General features: G+C 42.9%; 3 protein-coding genes across 3 annotated transcripts; all 3 read left to right on the plus strand.

Annotated features, from left to right (window-relative positions):
- The first annotated feature begins 9,895 nt into the window (after positions 1-9,895).
- Positions 9,896-11,759, plus strand: ppp1r27a (protein phosphatase 1, regulatory subunit 27a). The gene is made up of 3 exons (XM_070981558.1): positions 9,896-10,649; positions 10,842-10,992; positions 11,579-11,759. The coding sequence occupies exons 1-3, from the start codon at positions 10,214-10,216 to the stop codon at positions 11,697-11,699; spliced, it is 708 nt and encodes a 235-aa protein (XP_070837659.1). The 5' UTR covers positions 9,896-10,213; the 3' UTR covers positions 11,700-11,759.
- A 1,397-nt stretch (positions 11,760-13,156) lies between these two features.
- mcrip1 (MAPK regulated corepressor interacting protein 1) lies at positions 13,157-16,360 on the plus strand. Its single transcript, XM_070981219.1, has 5 exons — positions 13,157-13,270; positions 13,979-14,072; positions 14,268-14,386; positions 15,414-15,518; positions 15,630-16,360. The coding sequence occupies exons 2-5, from the start codon at positions 14,065-14,067 to the stop codon at positions 15,692-15,694; spliced, it is 297 nt and encodes a 98-aa protein (XP_070837320.1). The 5' UTR covers positions 13,157-13,270; positions 13,979-14,064; the 3' UTR covers positions 15,695-16,360.
- Positions 16,361-16,694: 334 nt separating this feature from the next.
- On the plus strand, positions 16,695-19,797 carry alyref (Aly/REF export factor). Its single transcript, XM_070981626.1, has 6 exons — positions 16,695-17,062; positions 18,457-18,615; positions 18,735-18,882; positions 19,075-19,138; positions 19,222-19,408; positions 19,493-19,797. Exons 1-6 carry the CDS (start codon positions 16,823-16,825, stop codon positions 19,505-19,507), a joined length of 813 nt encoding a protein of 270 aa, XP_070837727.1. The 5' UTR covers positions 16,695-16,822; the 3' UTR covers positions 19,508-19,797.
- Positions 19,798-20,228: the final 431 nt, after the last annotated feature.

Consider the following 20,228-nt stretch of genomic DNA (forward strand, 5'->3'; position numbering starts at 1 on the left):
AAGTGTTTCTCTTTCCTTCATTGGTTGTTTTCTTGCCAAACCACAGAGAGAGGATGTGTGTCGTGACCCTAAAGGAAGAGACGTTCAAGTGTGTATCCTTCCACTGGTGGCAGCGGTGACAGAATCTGAATAGGAAGAGCTTTGAAGTGAGCGCAGCAGTGATGCTGCCTGTTTAGTGACGAGGCTGGGAGTGCGTTCATCAGCCGCCTGTGCTGTGTGACAGCCAGAGCTTTCTGTTTAGAGCCACCAGAGGACAGACTTCAGGCAGCGCCGCATGGAAACTTAGTGCCATCTGGCTGTGGTCTCTCTCACTGTGAGAGGGGCTCTCACTGTGTTGTCAGGACATATCAGTTTCATTTTCCATTAGCTAATGTTTAATTGAATGATATAACATGAACTTATTTAAGGTCCCCATACACCGGATGTCTTTCGCAGCTAAATCTCTTGTTGAGAGGAGATATTCTTTATTAATAATTGCCACATACTCTGACTTTAAGTGCTACTTTACATCCAGGAAGCTCTTAGCTTTGAACGTAATGTAACATGTAGTGGCTTTGTTCTATTCAAGTGTCCCATTAGGCCGTGACAGCGTGACCAACACCAGTACACCAAGTACTGTATGTAAGTACAATTTTGACATACTCTTACTTCAGTATTTCAATTTTATGCTACTTTATGCTTCTAATCCACAATGTTTCAGAGGAAAATATTGCACTTTTTACTCCACTGCAGGTATTTGACAGTATATTGTGATTCTTTTGATAATGATTAATTTTGTATTGAAGTAAAATACATGAGTATTTCTTCGACCACTGCCTGAAACCGAAGCAGCTGAATGGATTTGATGTGACTTGAAAATGTCTTCCATAAAAAGGTCGTTGTGTATATGTTTCTACTCTGACTGCATGTTGCTGTTGGCACATTAAGCCTCTGTTACTGGTTTCCATTTATATTTGTTTATATAGTCTGTGTTGGCCTCTTTCAAAGACCTGTGGATGTCAGACGTGTGGTGTCATCGTCACAGCTTGACATTTTGCAGAAACATGGTTTTCACCTGTCAGCAGGTGTAAGTGGAGCAAGTTGCAAAGGTGCTGCATCGGACCAGCATTCGAGCGCATACATCGGGTTCACCCAGTTCGTGGCAACTGCAGTCGACAGCCTGGATTATGAGGATCTGTGCTTCACAGGAAGCTCTTATGAACACTGAACAACAGATCAAATCCATGTGTGAGTCTGCAATACCTGACACCACAGCTAACAGGCTGCCACCAAGTCACACGCTTTCATCTCCATTCTTAGCGCAGACGAACGTATAGCCTACGCAGGAGCTGAAACGCTCATCTTCATTATCTGCCGGCCTGGAGTTTGTCCATGTGCATGCGTATGTGTGTCGCAAGTATCTGATCTCTCCTAAGCCGCCACCTCTGAGCTTTTGTTCAGCGCTGCTATCGTGCTAAGTCTTCATGAATGTGTGCGCAATATGTGACACTGGGTTGTGGTACAGTATTTCCAGGGTTTGCACCATTCCCCCAGGCCCCCAGAGCTCTCATATGCAGATTGATATGGCCTCTGTGAGGTCCTCAGAGGCATGTATGAATGGATTGGGCTTCAGCTCTGAGGTGCCAAAATGAAAATTCAGCCCTGCTCTGAGGATAGAATAGTTGACTCATGGTTTATTAATCACATTACTTAACCAGGAGGCTGGCCTTGACAGGAGGGAACAGCATATTCGAGCACCAGTGATCACGCACAGGACCTGATACTGTGTTACATGAATAGCAGCAGTGTAAGTTATACAGTATCAGAGTTGTTGGAAATAGGCTGTTGAAGTATAATTAAACAGTGGCCAGAGAAAAGCACAGCCTCAACTTGCACTGATTTTATTTTTGGATGCATTTGACCCAAAGACAAAACCACAACGTCGCGTAACACCCATTTTAACCAGCTTGTCTGCAAGAGCCACAAAACTGTGTGTGCATGCCAGGGAAGAGGAGAGTGCTTTGAGTGCATTCTTATTTCAGACGTGGTGCACTTTGCCCAAGGATGGTGCCGCTCTGCCCTCACGTCGTAACTGTCTGTCAGGGGCGAAGATGGTGGATTTATTACTGTGTCAGCTCTTTAGGATCCTGTTACAAGTAGGCTACCACCTACCGCAGAGAGTAATACTGTCACATGATCAATACTTATGGTGCCAACAGTGTGGTAAGGAAGGAAAGGGGCTTGGTCATGGACATGCATATGGAGATAGATCAGTCTTACAGCCCCAGTAGAGTCTTCTGGCCCCTCTTTATGACTGCACGTACGCTGTTTGTGACTCCGCCACGTAACCTGATCCAGCCCCTCCTGTATCTGGAGCACAGCTCCTGAACTGCCATTGGCTGCCATGCTAAAATTAGCATATTGACCCCTGTGAAATGCATTCTGGGAATATCTCATCTTTGACTTGGCCTTATGGGGCCAGTGCTGTTTGCAGTCTTCAGATGCACCAATGAGGTCATCACACAGACCTCGTCTTTTTCCTCCTACAAAGGCACGTTTATGTTCTCAGCCACGGTATTCTGAATATATGGGATCATATATTTACACTTCACATTATAATCGTGTTACGTTAGTTCATTTAATTCAAGATATATGTATGTCCCTATACGCATATTGTGCACATATACCGTATTTACGACTCCTGTATTAATGCGTTCTTGTATTGCTGTAATAGGAGTAAATGTACTGTAGTAGTTAAAAAGGCAGCAGTTTATTCCACTTTACTGTGTGTAAGGCTGCTTTCATGGAGAACAGTCATAAAAGTAAAAATGAAATCATTATCTGAGTCAAGTGATTTTCTAATGACTGTAAAGGTGGAAAAAGAACAAATGATGAAGACAAATGAGTTGGGAAGTGTTCAGTTCATGGTTTTATTAGAAGCATTTTAATTTATATGCACATGACAGTATAATGCAGCTGGATATACAGTGTACTAATTTCAATAGCTACAATAATCAGCAATCCAATCATACGTAATACAATGAGACTATGATGTAACAAAACAACAGTGTTGTTAATGTCACGTGTCCTGCACAGATTAGTAGTTACATAAACCCAAGTGCATCGTTGTGTCACTCAAGGCCAGTGTCAATCTGGTGATCATTGTTTCTAACAAGCTCAATTCATTGGAGAATATTTGTTTTAAACTGTGAGTCAGTCGATCCATTGTGTAAACTATGACCTCAATTCAATGTCAAGCCATCCAGCTGACTTATAATAAAAATGAATTGTTAATCCAGAGAGTTATTTATCAAAAGGATGGTATTTCACGGCCCATTTGTCTTCCTACATACCACATAGTGGTACGAGGCTCATTAAAGTCGTGCTGGGACATTAGGGATGAGCACCTGCAGTATAGTGCAGTCTGGGTTTTTGTCTGAAGCCTGTTCAGAAGCATGTTTATGTTACTGCAGAATAGTAATTATTCATACATGCATGTGTTTATATAATGTAATGCTGCAACACGACAGTTTTCCTGGTGGAAAATGCCGGAATTAAAGATGAAATAGTAATAGCAGTATATATAACAGTACATACATTTTTTACCCTTGTTACTGACGACAGCCACATGTCACTGTGCTGTATAAAGGCTGCAGGCAGCTCAGGCATGCCATTGTGTGAAAGAGTGCAACTCCATTGTCCTTCATATGCTGAGTAAAGGTTAGATTTAGTCAGTCCACCTGTTCGATGTCCTCCATCTTTCATTGCTTAAGCTCTCGCAGATCCAGGAAATTAATTCACCGTAACCTTGTGCAACCTGGTCAGAGTACACAGCGGCAGGCGAGGAGGAGGAGGAGGAGGAGGAGGAGGAGGAGGAGGAGGAGGAGGAGGAGGAGGAGGTTCACTCTTCCTCATTGACCGCTGACACACGCCCTCATTGTGCAATCAGGCTTCAACAAATTAGGCTCACATATGCACAACTTTTAACCTCTGACCTCCTTTTCCATGGATGTGGGCTTCGGCTAAGGTAACCCAATCCTCACACAAACAGTCAGCCAGCCTTGGTGCTGCTCCCACTCCCCTCTGTGCTAAGTCCAAGCCCTCTTTCTCTCACTGTGTCCCGGACAGCTGCAGCACCTGTTTACTGCTTTTACCTCTTTGCAGGGCAGCGTTCTTTATGCTTTGTCAATGTCAGCAACCGCGTCTCAGCAGGGCAGCCGCTTTTCCGCCTTGTCCTCAACTGGTATACAAATAACTATTCTAAACAGTCTATAAACGCTTCAAGGCTTTTCATCGGAGTATTTATTCAAAGCTGTACGGAAAGCCTTTTAATTCTGGGTTACACGGGTCACTGGAAAATATCAGACTGTAAGTGTTTATGAGGAGATGCATGCAGAGTCATGCGGGTACACGGGTTCAAACGCTCCACCCTTTCTTATGTCATGTAGACATGGTCTGAGCAGTTCTATTTCTCTTGGGACAGAAAACACATTTACACTCCCAGCGAGCAGCCTGCAGAGTTCATTCACCTCCACCGGTCTGCACCTGTTATTGTTTAGGTCTACATGAGCTGTGTGTAGCATTAATTAATGATATACTCACATTTTACCTGAACCCAGATGGGTTCGACAGATGTTTGTTTTTTTTATTGAGATCATGTACATGAGTCCGTAGTAGTCTGCACATAGTCGCAGATACAGATTGAAAATTAAAGGTGAGAATTGACGCACAGCTCAACTGTCATGATGTCATTGTGATCATTTTTTCTACAGTAACAGACATCATAACACTGTGTTCACAGGCTGAGTAGAAGCCCTCATGACAAATAAACTAAACTTCAGATGTAAAATCATTGGAGGGCCCCTTTAATTATCATGTTTAATTGATACAGCCATGTATCCCTCATCTCTCTTTTGTAGCTGTTTTTTAGATCCGGCCATCATAGCTGAGAGAAGCACTGGGTTTTATGTTAAACAAAATCTAAATACGATAGATAAATAAATAAATAAATAAATAAATAAATAAATAAATAAATAAATAAATAAATAAATAAATAGAAAAGGTGCAAACATGTATTTAAACTGTTTCCTCAAAAATCCAGATTCATTCTGTTTCTGTGGTAATGAATATGAACCAATTCCCATGGAAACTATGTGCTCGTGACTGGGAGTGTTCAGCAACTTCAGAGTGCGCAGGCATGGCAACCATGAGGGCCATGCCATGTATGTAGGGACAGATGGCCGTTGGACTCATTTTCAACAGCAAATGGCTCAATTTACTTTTGGTTGGCATGTCTAACGCTTGGCTCTGTGTGGGGATTCATCCATGTGTGAATTCACCTCACGCCAACTGAGTAGTCTACATGCACAAGAGGATCCACCACGAGCACAATGCACATTTCTGAAAAGCGTGTGGACTTTTGCTGCATTAGCTGCTGTTTCATTTAAATGAGAAAGCAAATATTTGGGAAAAAGCTATATGTTCTCAAATACACTAAGGTGGGCTGTTGTCGGTACCATTCCTTGGTGTCCACTGTGTTATTTGTGTTCCACCAGACCCACATTAACAAGAAATGCTGATGTCACTGTAAATCAACCGCAGTACTTCTAGTAGAGCCATATTACACATACTATAGAATTAATGTGTTGCTTTGTATCAATTGCATGAAAGTACTTTAACCAAACAACCAACTGGCAAATAAAATGAGCTGCTGTAGAGCTGTATACATCAGCTGGATGTAACTTCAGAGCTATGTGAGTGTGTGTGCAGCCCTCTAACTGACTTCACTGTGAGTCATAAACAGAAGGGGATGTGTTGCACCATCTAATACTTCTAATCATTTCCAGGCCTGCTATAAGGGCTGTAAAGGTGAATTAGCAGTAGATACACTACATGATTTTCTATTAGACAGCTGCTATTGCAAATCTAATGATTTTGATGTCTAGCAAATATCTGAAAATTAGGGTCAGTGCGCCTCATTTTTTACTCTGAATCTCTGTTTCCCCAGATGGATCGATCTCCACAGCCACGGGCATCATGGTGTCCCTCTTTCTCACTGAACAACAGAGGATTACATGCTCCTGATTTAGATTCCAACTCCCTTTTTCAGCCCAATGTGTGAGCTGTAACCAGATACTTCTTAACCCCAGTCAGAGTCTCCCACTGGGGATGCAGACACACTAATCCCTGCAGTGTTTACTGTTCAGGTGTGCTCATTATGCTGCCTGTTAAGAAACAAACCGCTTCTCCTGTTGTCACCCATGGGACTGCAAGTGCACGTGCCGGGACAACAGGGTAGTGTCTGAGAATAGGGTAAAGCCTCACAAGACGGGCAGACGAGATCAGGTGGTGTTATTGTAAAGATGTACCTTCCAGCATCCCTTTCGATTCCCCCTGTGCCCCCACTGTCCAGTAGGACATCTGAGGGGGGATGAACTAGAATACCATCTCTCCTTGTTAACAAAATGACCAAACTGAATCCCCCTTATGTTAGTCCAGTCTGCCTGACTCACTGATCCTTTATCTGACTGAGGTTTGTGCAGGTTAGAATCTGAAATATCAGCAGCCAAAGTGTGCTGTGTATTGATAAATCCACGGTGCTGTCTGTGGTGCTGAAGTGGCAGGCAGATTTGTAATCGACCTTTTTCTCAAAGTCCTGCTCCTATTTCGGTTTCATTTTGGTTCTATAAAATTAGTCTATATAGCATAAATATACAATTTTATGCTACAGTGCAGCCTGTATGCTCTATAGAGTAGTGTCACCTTCATGATCAAAGCAACAAGTGGCAATGTGTAGCTGTGGAAGAGTGAGAGGAGCATTCTTGGCCCAATAATATTCTTATAATATTCCTATAATATCTCTATGATCTCTGAGTAGCATCTTTGCTGCTGAAAATACACCCCCAGACCAACCACCTCTCTAACGAACTAGCCCTAAAATCAAGAATCCCCGGCTGCCCACGTGGAGTTAAAATTCCAGCTAAGAGTCAGACCAAAGCTGTGAACTGCAGTATGTCTCTGCATACATGTGGATTATTCACACAGAATTTTCACAGATACATATGACTTGTGTTACACCGACCGTTTTAGACAACAGTGTTTATGAGGATGGCAGCCTGCATTCATAACATGCTATACACAGACAAGCTGCTTCACAGACCTTATTTTTAGGCGATGGAGTCACCAACCTGCCTGCTACCTGCATCACGTGAGTCGTTCAAGTGTTAAGGAACGCATTGCTTGCCTTTTTGTAACACGAATAGCCCAGTGATAAGCCTCTGTGACAGGCTGCCATTAAAATCGTCATTTGGTTTGAGCTTTGTGTGTCCTGAGCTGTTTGTCCCTGAATACCTGGCTGTAGAGCACTGAGGAAGTGCTGTAAAGTGACACAAATGGATCACTGGTGGCACCAATTGACTGACTATCAACAATATTTTGTTGATAATAAGTCAGAAATATTAGCATTTGAGTTTAGTTGTCTATGCTGTTTGATTTGCTCTGAGTCAGCTGTAATTAGGCCCTGATTTTTTATTCCAGCAAAATTGTAAACAAGACATCGCAGTTGTCTTTGAAGTAAAAGATTCAACAGCATGAAAACATTTTCTGTGAATGAATGTTGGATGAACGGGACTGACAGATATGTCCAAATCCAAAATATCAAGCAGCTAGTGCAATGTTAAATCATATCAGGGCCAGAATCAAAGCTACTGATAGTGATGCTTTTCATTAGGAACAGCAGCTGATGTGTCTTCTCTGAGAGAGTCGTGTGTCATCATTTCAGCTTGAATGCACTTTAATCACAAAGACATGTCTGTGTCAAAGCATTTAATAAAGCAGATTTCCAAGCAATTTGTACCATAGATCATTATTACTCATCATAACTCATAACCCAAAAATCACATTTAGGGAGCTGACGACACCATACACATGTGAAACCTCTGACTTTATCCCTAATCTGTCTGTGATTGTTGCTGCTCGTAATGTCCTTGGTTATGTTCTGTACACCTGAATGTTTTCAACTCTGACTTCTTGGTAATTTGACAGGTCATAGCACGCACCCTAAAGCGCTGGTGGGGAGGGGGAGGACAGCCTGGACTATGTATAGTAAGAAGCCGTAACGTGTGAGACGTCTCTTTGGCATTTATCCAGAGCAGGCCTAACACTGGGCTGTAACAAACAAACATTTTCCACGGGCCGAGGTTCTCGTGTCTTCTGGTGAGGAAGTCGCTGTGAAGAGGAGCGAGGGAAGCTGGAAGGACTATCACCATTGCTCAGGGATGCCCCTGCACCCCCCCGATACCATATAAGAGACTGTGAAACCCGATAGCTGCTGCTAAAAGTCTCCTCCTCGAGCTGTGAACATTCAAATACTCTTACCTCAATTTGTCTAGACATTAGCTCTAAGCCTCTCTCCCCTGATCCCGTTGGTTAGAGACCAGTAGTGCAGGGGGGTGATGAATAATAAATCGTGCTGGCATTCAGGGCTGGGGTCAACTCTTACCATGACAGAAATTAATTGATCATTTCCTGCAGGGATAATCTGAGCCGTCTCCCTCCTCTGGTTGTGTAACACACAAAACTAAAAGGTGCACTGGTGAGCAAATGCCCTCAAAGTCATGAGATATATGAATAAATTATGCAGAATGTACAGCAACACATTGAAACCGCAGCAAATTACAACAGAGGTGATCAAGTTCTGGAGCAAGGTCATATCTTAAGTGGTCGGATTTGTTTTGAGAAACAAAATCCCGACGATGGCAGCTACGCTATTTCCTCTGTTACATTGGCAGCGTCTGTGAAATGCCCAAGTCCTCTTCCAAAGGTTTGGGAAACCAGTTATAACCAGCTCGGCCCATCTTAGAAGTCTGTCTGGGGGACAGCTGGCGACGCCAGCACAATGTTACAGCTTCAGGCACACGAACTGATGTCTCTCAGTGATAAAAACCTATATTATTCTTCTAGGATTTTTGCTCTATGTACATCAATCTTTCTTCAGAAATTGTCATTTTCCCACGTTTATTTCAGTGTGTGGCAAAAGTTTAGCGTCGTAAATAGCAGCCGTTCTGGAAATCATGTGACTTTTCAGTGGCATTTGAGAGGAGAGGTTACATTTTAGTGGCTTTGCCCCTCAGTTGGTCACACCGACACTCCCACACGTAACCTCCTCGGTGGGTGAATTTTATTGGTGTATCTGGTTGTGATGCAAAGGGCAAAGTGTCACATGACGGACCCGCAGGTCAACATGGAACATGAGAAAGAACATGGATGAACGCAGTGAAAACACGCAGTAACACTGCATTACTTAAAGATCTCCTCTTTATTCTGAAAGTAAAGAAGTATAAGAGTGTTTTTGAAAGCACTTTCTAATGTGTCTAGTCTACCAAGATTGGATTGCACCATCGGGTATGATGTCAGCAGACAAATCAATAACACATACCAACATGAGATCATGTGCTGTTTTTGTTAGATGTTGTTTATATGTGCTGCAATAAATGCCTCTCGTTAATAGCACCAATACAACGTGATTCACAGAAAACGGCTGCATATAACTGCTTGTAATAGCCCAAAATAGAGAAATAACTGGGCTTCAAGTCTCCTGTATATTTGAGGTACAGTCTCCCTCTTCTGGCAACATTTAATTCTGATAAAAATCATAGTTGTTTCGATGTTTACGTGAGAAGATGCTTGTCTAAAGTAAGACTCAAGGGGAACATTTTGGTTGTCAACATTTTTATGATCTAGGGGTGGCTGCTGTGTCAGTGCACATATGGCTGCATGGTGGGAGGAGCTGGGCGAGGGCCACTCATTTCTAGGCTGAAGTCACTGGATCTTGGGCCCTAAAATAGCCCTACAGAGGGTATATAGGGGTCCTCTCCCACTTGCCCCACTGGACAACGGTTCCATGCAACAGCAAACACACTGTGCAAAGAGAAAATTTCAAATTCAGGAGGGAGAGATTCACAGCAGGCGAGAAGAAGACGGCCGTCCGAGCTAAGAGACGAGGACTGGAACACGGCGAAGCGAAGGATTTGAGAGGCGCTTGTACTCCGCAGTAACAGCAGGAGATTCTCCAGCTGGAAAGTAAAAGGATAACAAGCAAGCAAGCAAGGAGACGGGGAAAGGACACAGAACAAAGGATACTGCTCTTTCATCGGACTGGTGCATTCTCTTGGATTTCTTGCTTCCCTCCTCCTGGGCTGACAGCAAAGGGGGAGGACAGACAACCACTGCAGGGATGAAGTACAACTACCATGTGCCAGTGTCAACGTACACACGCAGCTCACAGTACACACCAACATATCACACACCTAGCTATCACACCCCCTCACATTACACACCGACGCACTACACATCCACATATACCTCTACGACAAAGTACACCCCGACACAGTACAGCACGACACATTATACTCCATCACATTACACATCCACTTACAAACCTGCATCGACATACATCCCCTCATACAGCAAAGGCTCACGGTACAGTTCCACACAGCGCACACAACCTCAGGAGCATCCTGCACCTGTAATACCTGTCGCACCTGCAAAGAGAACTGTGCACTTCCCCAATGACATCATCTTTCAGGACATTGTAAGACGGGGAGATATGGAGCAAATCGGTCGGTTCATGAGAGCGAGGAAGGTTCGTGTGGATACACTCTTCCACTCAGGTGAGCACAGGCTCCACAGCTTTTACTGTTTCCTCCAGCGATTTTGCCTGCAGGGATTCATATGTTTAAAGTTTGAATTTTTATTGTGAAATTAGAAATAATGGCAGCCGGTGAGGATCAAGGCTTCGAAATTGACTGCATGGCTGTGTGCAGCAGTGCTGCAGCGGAGGACTGATGTCGTCTTGTGTGCAGGTATGGCAGCACTACATGAAGCTGTGCTAACAGGAAACCTGGAGGTGGTGAAGTTGCTGGTGAAATATGGCGCAGATGTTCACCAGCGGGATGAAGATGGCTGGACGCCACTTCACATGGCCTGCAGTGATGGCTACCCAGAAATCGCCAGGTGACACATGACTTTTTAACATTTCAGTCTCGATCATGCTTGCTTTTTAGGCACACAATAAAAAAAACTTTTGCTCCATAACTCCATAATCTTTAATTCAATACAGAACAGGTATTTGAACCCACACTATATTATGTATTCATTTTCTATTAAATATGGATGCATCAGATGTCCATCAAGGAGCACGGAGAGGTCACCTTATTGCAATGGTCTTACAGAAAAAATGTTTATCTAGTCGCAGCACTGGCAGTTTGAATGCTGAAACGTGAAACTGCATAATTTATCCATCACAACACACACAAAACATGGTGTTCAGCAGGAAGAAAACTCAGGAATTTAAAGAGAGGAAAAACACTGGATAGAAGAGAATTCAAGATGTCAAAATGTTGTAAAATATCCATCCAACAATACAGACAGTTTAACTAATACCACTGCATTTTGACAGTTCCCTTTATTCTGAGGTCTTTGAGTTAAGACAGTGGAGCAAACAAAAAATAAAAAAGCTGCAGTCCTGATAAACTGTGCCATGTTTTCTTTGTATCTGAGAACCTCCGTTTAACGATGCTCTGCTTCATCCTCCACTCAGGTACCTGCTGTCGAAGGGAGCCAGCACAGAGGCTGAAAACGAAAGCGGCGAGAAGCCTGCAGACCTCATCGACCCAGACTGCAAAGAGCTGGTCAAACTTTTTGAGGCAGGCTGCGTGTGATCGGGCACCACAAGGACCCAAGAGGGAAGATAGAAAGCTAAGCAGCCACTTGGAAGAGGAAAAAAAGAATTAACAGTGTACCAGACGAACTTGCATCAGGGTGGAAGAACAGAGCCGGAGAGAGGGAAGTAAAACAAGGTGGTGGTTGTGTCTGTTAGTTTCAAAAGTGCAGCACAGCTTGCCATGAGATTTTTTTTTTTTTTTACATATAGCCATGAAACAATACTCCAGTAAGCTGTTTTTCTCTTTTGGGTTGTTTTTATTTCATTTTATTTTTTTTTTCCATTTATTCATTTATTTGTCATACTGCCAGTGTCTATACCACAGATGTTAAGGAATATCTCCCTGTCTTTACTCTCAGCTCATGTAATACAATACCAATGTGACACAGAATCAAAACGTCATCTTTACCTGCTGTGTAAGGTCCAGGTCTGAAGATCTATTCATTTCTGGAGAAAATTATCTTCATTTCTATACTCATGTGCATTTCGATTTAATTTATTTCACTTGTGTTAGTGTTAAGCAGACACTTTTTAAGTAGCTGGTTGCACTCTGCAGACTGTAGAATTTAAGCCGAGATGTTTGTGTTTTATAGAGAGATTATGTATCCTCACTGCTGGGCAGAAAGAGGATCAGCCAAATTAATAATTGATACTTGACTGATGGTCAGAAATCAAAAAAAATGTTGACTTTATGCTGTTACTGCTGCAGTATTGTTCCCTGATGTATTGCTTCCTTGTATTGTTTCCTGCAGTAGATATACAAATGTCAGCAATGAAAGTCTTATAATTTTCTCTTCAATAATTATTTTTGTACGTTTTCGTAAATAAAGAGAACTTTTATAAATATGACTGAGTAGTGTTGTGATGAAGAAAAACACTGACATTTTCTCCACCATCACTTCAAGCTGTAGCTTTTCAGTCATCTTCTTTGTGTGAAGCTATGTTACAAGATTACCTGGGACACATGCCATGCCCTCAACTTTAGTCAGCCTTTAGTGCCGCTGAAATTTAAAGTAGTGATAGCACATTTTAATTAAAGTGAGAGCAAAACTACTTCCTGGTAAGAAACCTATGACATGAAGGTAAAATGGAAATACAGTAGTAGCAATGAAAAGCATGTAATGTCATATTGTATTTCTTATTCAGGGAGACACAGATGTTAAAAAAAAAAGGAAAAAAAAGTGATAAGTTGTTGAAATATGGACCATGTAAATTGTGTACACATACTGATTTCATTTTAATTTTTTGAAGTAACTTCACACCTGTGGGAAAGGTCAGTCTCCGTGTGTGTGTGTGTGTGTGTGTGTGTGTGTGTGTGTGTGTGCGCGCGCGCGCGCGCGTGTGCGTGTGTTCATTTGAACAATCATAATAATCATAATAACTCTCACTATTGTTGTTTGTTGTTGTTGTGTGTAATATTTCATGTATATTACGTTTATTGAGGAGAGAACTCTTTCACTTCCGTGTCTTTTCCCGGAAATGATTGGTTGGCATTGGCAACGTTTTAGTCAGGTCTAACGGCGTACAGAATCTCTGAATAAAGAAATCGAAAGGAAGGGCCATTAAAAGGTACGTTTAAAATCTTAACAGCGTGCCCTTTGTTGGACGTCTTGATTTTTTTATAACTGCCCTAAATGTCTTTCTACTAAATATGTGCGACCGGTAACGGCCGCAAAATATTAGCTGGTTGAGGCTAACGTTACGACAAGACAATGTAAATCAGCACCTAGCTAGCTAGCCAAAGTTAGCTGAAATTATTGTGTCAGCAAATCTCTTGTTAGCTGTACCCCAGGACATAGCTATAGGAGTACATAATTCCGGAAAAGCAGAAACGGTTTTAGACACAATAGATACTCTTATTGATGAGAATTCGAGCAGTAGTTTACTTGCTGGGCTTGGCTCTGTAGCCTGCTGCTAACACTGTTGAAACTCCTGAAGTAAAAACGTAAACAAAAGCCCGTGGCTAGCTAACGTCAATATTTCTTCATTTATTCCAGAAGCACGGCGTATCTTAGGTATACAGAGAGTAATTAACAGTAACAACTACAACGCTCGTATCGTCACTTGACTTTTAAGAACTCTTCAGACGATATAAGAGTTTATTCTAAGTGGCTAGTAAATAGCTAGCAACTTTAACTCTGAGCTAACCAGCAGTGTCACTAGTTCACCGTTTCCAGCAGTGGGTTTTGATGGAGGTGTTCTGTTAGGCCTGTGTTATGTCATTTAGAAAGTGATTTGTGAGAGTGTGCTGTAGTTGACACAGTGGTTTGTTGTTAGAATTCAGCTGAGGACTTCTGAACCTTTGTATTCTCCAAATCCACTCACCATAGAGGAGCGAGGAGCGAGTACAGACTGCAAACAGAATGACCAGGTCTGTAATAACAAGTGTGACACTCGAGTGCTAATGAGCCAATGTCAATAGTGAACATTACAATTTCATCACGGTGTTTTCGGTATATACTGCTTTTGGACTTAACAGAACAGAATGATGTTATGTGAAGTTTAGTTTACATTAAATAATGATTAAAAGTCTTGTGAATGTCTGTTGCTTTTTATATTTGTGAAGCTCATCTGCTCCCAGGATGGTGAATAGTTACAAGCGGACTTCAAGCCCCCGATCCCCCACTAACAGCGGGGAGCTTTTTACCCCAGCACATGAGGAAAATGTGCGTTTCATACATGATAGTAAGTACATGCTCTCACACTGACATCTTGAATTTTCTGTAAGGATAAGCTCAGTGTTTTGGGGTTGTTCTTTTTTCTTTTTTTTTTTTACTAATGAACAGAGCATCTGTTTATTCACATAGTAGGTTATTCTAAACACAACATTGTATTATAACGGGCTCACAGCTTTAATGATTTAAGCACCTTATAGAGCAAGAAAAGAGGCTATGTGCCAACTTGAATATGAGGCCTAATTTGTAAACAGCAGTGTCATTACAGCATTTTCATGCATCAGTCAGCATTCCCTCTCCTCAATTCAAGAGGCCAACAGTGCTGCCCAGGGATAAATCTATTTTCACTGTTTGCAAAGTCGAGAGAACCACCCCTTGTTCATTATGTGGGTTTCAAAGGTGCCCTGTGGAGTTTTCTTGTAAACATACAAAAATTCTGTTTCCCATCAAACTCATTGTCCTTGAGGTCTAACAAACGTGTCAAATGCATTTCCTTCTTCAAAAAAACATTTTTATTTCGACATATTACCACCACCTGTAGATCAATGCAATATCCTGAAACCATTTGGAGGATTTTGTGTCGGGCATGCACTTGCATGTGCATCCTCGTGCATGTTCACCACATCGTGCATGACCCACTCAGAAAAACACTCCATAGAGCTACTAGAGGTCAAAAGCTCCAGGAAATCTTTTAGTCCTGAGAATAGCGGTGTCTGTGAGGTAGGACCAAGTTGTTGGACAGTGACTGACCACAGATACTTCAGATAACTTTTTTGATGATCACTTCAATCATCATCATTAAAAGTGGAAGTAGTGTCCATGACTACAAGTAAAATATGAGTTTGCAAGCTACCAAATGTAAGCACACTGTCTGGGATGCAGTGACATTGGGCACTTTAACTACAGATGTCTCTCCTTCATTAAGTTGAACTTCTTATTTACCTCCAGTCTGTCTTGTGATGTCATTGCTTACAAGTGTGCAGGGTAGGATAAGATTTCCTAAATGTAATAAAATCATTGTCCTTACTCTTTCACAGCTTGGCAGTGTGTGCTAAGAGACATCAGATCAACACAAAATAGTGAACGCAATGACCGTGGACCACAGGAGTATGTGGAGAAGAATCCAAATCCTAACCTACATTGTAAGTTACAGTGTAACTTGATAGTGAAGTGGATTTTATTTTTATATAACTAACGGGTTAAGTGAATGAAGCACAGGCCAGTTAACAATGTGTTTCTGTCTGCTCTTGCAGCTTTCACACCAGTGGACCTGAGTGACCTCAAGAAACGCAACACACAGGACTCCAAAAAGTCCTAGTCTTTCTCAAGATGGCCCAGTCCCTTTTTTTGCACCCATTATCCTCAAGAACTTTTCCTCCATCAGACAGAATGTCAGCCCTGTTGGCCCTTCAAGCACAGAATGCCAATATCATTTCTAAACTCTGGACCATAGCAACACAAGTCTCTTTTTTTTACCCTCTGCAACTAAGAAGAAAAGAAGTGGGATTCCAGGGAGCACAAGTCCTCCCGTCTCTTGGTTTGTTTTTTCAAGTCATAAAATCATCATACATACATTATCTTTATGTGGATGGGATTGATGCAAACTCTCCACAGGACAAAGAAGACTGCAGTCTTAAATACAAACCCTATTTTCTTTACTACTGCTACTTATATGACTTTGGAGGAAAATGTGAAAGGGCTGACTTCTATTTTTCTTTTTCTTTTTTTTTTTTAAGTTTGTTTTGGAAGATAGTTTCCGTGATCAGTAAATTGTAGAGGTAATGTAAGGGTCACATTGGATACACACTTTATGGGCAAGTTTTGGAAGCCAAATGCAATGTAGAAGGCCAACACTTTTATTATACATTTTCTTGCCCTCAAATGGACTTTACTAAGTAGAGACCTCCCCAGGTATGCTGCCCTTAGTTAACTCCCCTCCCCCAAGCCTTGAAACAAAATGTTGAAATAAAAGACTTTTACAGTACTCTTGTTTGCATTGATCCGACATAAAAGAGGAAACTATGTGAAAGGTACCCTGAAATGTGCACTGGAAGGAATGTCATTAAGCCAGATAGTTGGGAGAATTTATGTTGTGTCCTGGTTATGCTGATGTTTTAGATCAACATGATTAGAATCTGCGAAGAAAACGATCTATTCATGCATGTTGATTTGTGCTTGTGATGCAGTGCATTTTGTATTAATTAACGGTATTACGTTAGAATGGCGTTTGCGTCTTATACAGGCATATTACGTGGTGACGTAAGGTCTACGTGCAGTACGCACCGCTCTAGCTTTTCTACATACCGCGAACCTTAGCTCATTGTGTTTTCTCGTCGGGGCAGAGAGCGTCGAACTGTGAAACGGCAAAGAGAGGGACCAATCGAGACTAGGGTGTATTTTTTTATATTTTGTTGACAGTTTAGCACTAACTTATTGGGGCAGCATAATGGCCGATAAAATGGATATGTCTCTAGACGACATTATCAAGCAGAACAGGCAGCAGAGAGGTGGAGGCCGGGGAGGAAGAGGTCGAGGCCGCGGAGGCTCAGGCGGCGGCCGAGGTGGAGGCGCCGGGCGTCTTGGAGTCAGCGGCGGAGGATTTGGAGGCCGAGGCGGCGGATCCGGCCCCATGAGGAACCGACAGAGCCTGAACCGCGGTAGAGGCAGACCAACGCCTTACAGCAGGGTATGAGAAAATTAGCGGAATGGGCAGGAAAAAGGAAAAAACCTTCGGCAGACCTGAAAATGCCTGGGTTACATCCTCCAGTAGGCTTGCTAGCTAACCATCTAGCCAGTTTGCTAGTCAAGCGAATGAAATGATTGCTCTAACCGCCGTGTCCCTCATGTGAGAGCTCTGTGGTTTGCGGTTAAGCATTAATGGAAGTTGTATACATAGTGTGTCCCTTCTCCCACAACCCATATGTCTTACATCATTTTTTGAAGAGGCATTTTGGAGAACGCGAATATGTTAGCCATATTGGCTAACTAGCTAAAGTTGGATCGTGAAGGCCTCGGCGGCGCCATTTTGAATCCACCAGCTTAAATTAGAGCTAGTCGCCCATGGTCAATAGCAGTGCTTCCCAGCCCAAGTGTCAAAATGACGGTGAGAAGAAACTCCTTCATCGAGAAAGTTCACCCGCAAATGATTTTTCCTCCACCTGTGGGAGCATAGTATCCCGGTGCAGCGACCAGGCGGCCTTTTGTTCGGGAGTGGCTGGCGGGTATCACTACAAGGCCTGTTTGGTGGCTTTTCAACCAGTGTGGCTGTTACTTGGATCAGTGGACTTCAACACCCCCCTTCCTGATAGTGTTCATTTATGGCAAATCGTCACTCCTTAAGTGTGAATGAGAATTTTAGACGAGCCAAACAAAGCACCAATCAAAATGGCGTGGTCTCAAAATGGACGCTCAAATAATCCACGCTCGCTTAGAAGGGGTAGCTGGCCCTAGTTGTTTTTCTGATCCACCTCTCCCTCATCTAATGGACACTTCCCCCTTCATGAAAGCCCCTTTCGTGGCTTGGTAAAGAACTTTTGGGCGGGCCGGGAAACATGGTGCAACGCTGGAGGCAACGCTGCTTCAGAAGGCGACCCCTGTGTACCCGAGGATCATATCTGGAGAGCCTTTGGTGGAGGCGCAGATGGCAAGAGCAACAGCGGGGAAATATTGGTAGCTAGCTGGGGGGGGGGGGTTGTTCAGTATAGAGACTGTGGGTGGGTTTGGGATAATGAACAACTCATTTTGTACTTAATAGCCTGAGTAAATGTACAGTCTCAGTGGATGCTGCTAGATCTCATGTTATGTACATTGTGTGTATATTGATTCGATATACATGATCCCCTTGCTGTAAATAGTTAAGTTGATTGTCCTGCACGTGTCCTCCTGTGTGAACTGATTCACTTGCTTGTAGTGATGGGGTGGGCAGGGAACATTGGGGACCCTCTTGGGGGAGTTGAGCACCCTGGCCCTGTTCGAAGCGGAGCCCCTGCTTGCCCCAACACCCAGCCGTGTGGACTCTGTGATTGACAGAGGCAAGGGGATCCTGAAGTCAGCAGGTGCGTTCTCTTTCATCTGTTGCAGCCTAAACAGCTTCCAGATAAGTGGCAGCACGACATGTTTGACAACGGCTTCAGTGGCTTCAATGGTGCTGCTGGGGGTGGCGCAGGAGCTGGTGTGGAAACTGGAGGGAAGCTCCTTGTCTCCAATCTCGACTTTGGAGTCTCAGATGCAGATATTCAGGTATTTGGATTTTCAGCCTTCCAATTCGTGTTTGTTGTGAGTGAAGCATGTTTGCTGTGATTGGTTTGTTAAACAAGATGGATCAAAGGTATAGCCGCTAAGGGTTTTCCTTTTCCCAGGAACTTTTTGCTGAATTTGGGACTCTGAAAAAGGCAGCAGTTCATTATGACCGATCAGGAAGAAGCCTAGGAACCGCAGATGTCCACTTCGAAAGGAGGGCAGATGCCCTCAAGGCCATGAAACAGTACAATGGCATCCCACTTGATGGTAGGCCTCAAACTTGATGTATCACATTTTCTCTAGCTCAGAATTATTGACAGTATTTCTACTTGCAGTTCTTTGTTCAGTGTCATTGTCTATATTGTTTTGCCAATTTTCTGCCAGGCTCAGTACTTCAGTGGTCATTTCAGCACTGCTGCCCTTCCCATGTTGTGAACTTGAATATGTCTTTCTCTCCAGGGCGACCCATGAACATACAGCTCGTCACATCACAGATCGACACACAGAGGCGACCTATGCAGGGGTGAGTGGAACAGCGTTTTAGTTCGAGAAAATCCTCTCGCAAACATTGTGGACACTGTGTGTGATGGCCATTCTTGTCTTCAGTCTGAACAGAGGAGGTGGAGGTATGAACAGAAATCGAGGGGGCAGCTTCGGAGGCATGCAGAGGGGACGTGGAGGAAGGGGTGCAGGTGGTTCCAGAGGAAGAGGTCGAGGTGGCAGAGGTGGCACTGGCAAGCAGCAGCTGTCAGCAGAAGAACTTGACGCTCAGTTAGACGCCTACAATGCGAGGGTATGTTCAGCTGTCAGTACAGCCATCAGTTGACAGATTGTGCTTTTGCAGCTGTCTAATTTCATTCTGGTTTTGTTTTCTCAGATGGACACCAGCTAAGAAATGAAGCTCTTCCGAGTTGTCAACCCTTCCTGTCTGCACAGAAGGGTGGTGGTTACAAATGTGCAGAATATTTTACACTTGGTTGTGCTCTGATGTGTCTGAAATTATTGTTCCAACCTCTTCTTTTAAATGCTCCGAAGTGTTTTTTACCAGTATTTTTTTCTTCCCCTTTTTTCTGATGAAAATGGTTTTGGCTGTAGGACAATGTGAATTGGGTTTTCCCAGTTCTTTCCTCTACCCTGTAGTTAATGGAACTTGTAATAAAACCTGCAGTGCATATTAACCACTCCCTCTGTGTCCATGTGTCTGCTTTAAACTCACTTTTACAAGCAAATTCCTTTTGTTATTTTCTGTCGAATAAATGCAGTGATTTTCCCACATGCTTTGTCTTTTTATACCTGTTTATAAATGGTGTCTTAGACCACCACCAGTTTTATATACATATATATATATTGTGTGTGTATGTTTGTTGATTTAAATCGAATGATTTCCATTTGTAACCAAAGGCATGAGATGGATGTTCAGAATAAATCTTCAGCAGCATCTCAGTGTGAAGGACCTGTATGGTGGCCTGATGGGGTTTTGATCTTTTGGAATAATGTGTCACACTTTGAAACCCACGATGACTCATTCTGAAGAGAAGGAAATGTATTGAAGTAATGTTGGTTCATCTTTTGCCCAAACAACCAATGAAATATTACAGAATAACTGAAAACAT

Source organism: Chaetodon trifascialis, chromosome 15, assembly GCF_039877785.1.
Source record: "Chaetodon trifascialis isolate fChaTrf1 chromosome 15, fChaTrf1.hap1, whole genome shotgun sequence".
In the NCBI taxonomy this organism is placed as follows: domain Eukaryota; kingdom Metazoa; phylum Chordata; class Actinopteri; order Chaetodontiformes; family Chaetodontidae; genus Chaetodon; species Chaetodon trifascialis.

What these genes read in the sequence shown, in the direction of transcription:
- mcrip1 (XM_070981219.1), top strand. An exon ending in TGTGCGTTTCATACATGATA is followed by an intron (nt 14,387 to 15,413) that starts GTAAGTACATGC and finishes ACTCTTTCACAG; the next exon opens with CTTGGCAGTGTGTGCTAAGA. An exon ending in TCCAAATCCTAACCTACATT is followed by an intron (nt 15,519 to 15,629) that starts GTAAGTTACAGT and finishes CTGCTCTTGCAG; the next exon opens with CTTTCACACCAGTGGACCTG.
- alyref (XM_070981626.1), top strand. Translation starts at nt 16,823, where the DNA reads ATGGCCGATAAAATGGATATGTCTCTAGACGACATTATCAAGCAGAAC. An exon ending in CAATGGCATCCCACTTGATG is followed by an intron (nt 18,883 to 19,074) that starts GTAGGCCTCAAA and finishes CTTTCTCTCCAG; the next exon opens with GGCGACCCATGAACATACAG. An exon ending in CAGAGGCGACCTATGCAGGG is followed by an intron (nt 19,139 to 19,221) that starts GTGAGTGGAACA and finishes TCTTGTCTTCAG; the next exon opens with TCTGAACAGAGGAGGTGGAG.
- ppp1r27a (XM_070981558.1), top strand. Translation starts at nt 10,214, where the DNA reads ATGAAGTACAACTACCATGTGCCAGTGTCAACGTACACACGCAGCTCA. An exon ending in GGATACACTCTTCCACTCAG is followed by an intron (nt 10,650 to 10,841) that starts GTGAGCACAGGC and finishes TCTTGTGTGCAG; the next exon opens with GTATGGCAGCACTACATGAA. An exon ending in GGCTACCCAGAAATCGCCAG is followed by an intron (nt 10,993 to 11,578) that starts GTGACACATGAC and finishes TCCTCCACTCAG; the next exon opens with GTACCTGCTGTCGAAGGGAG.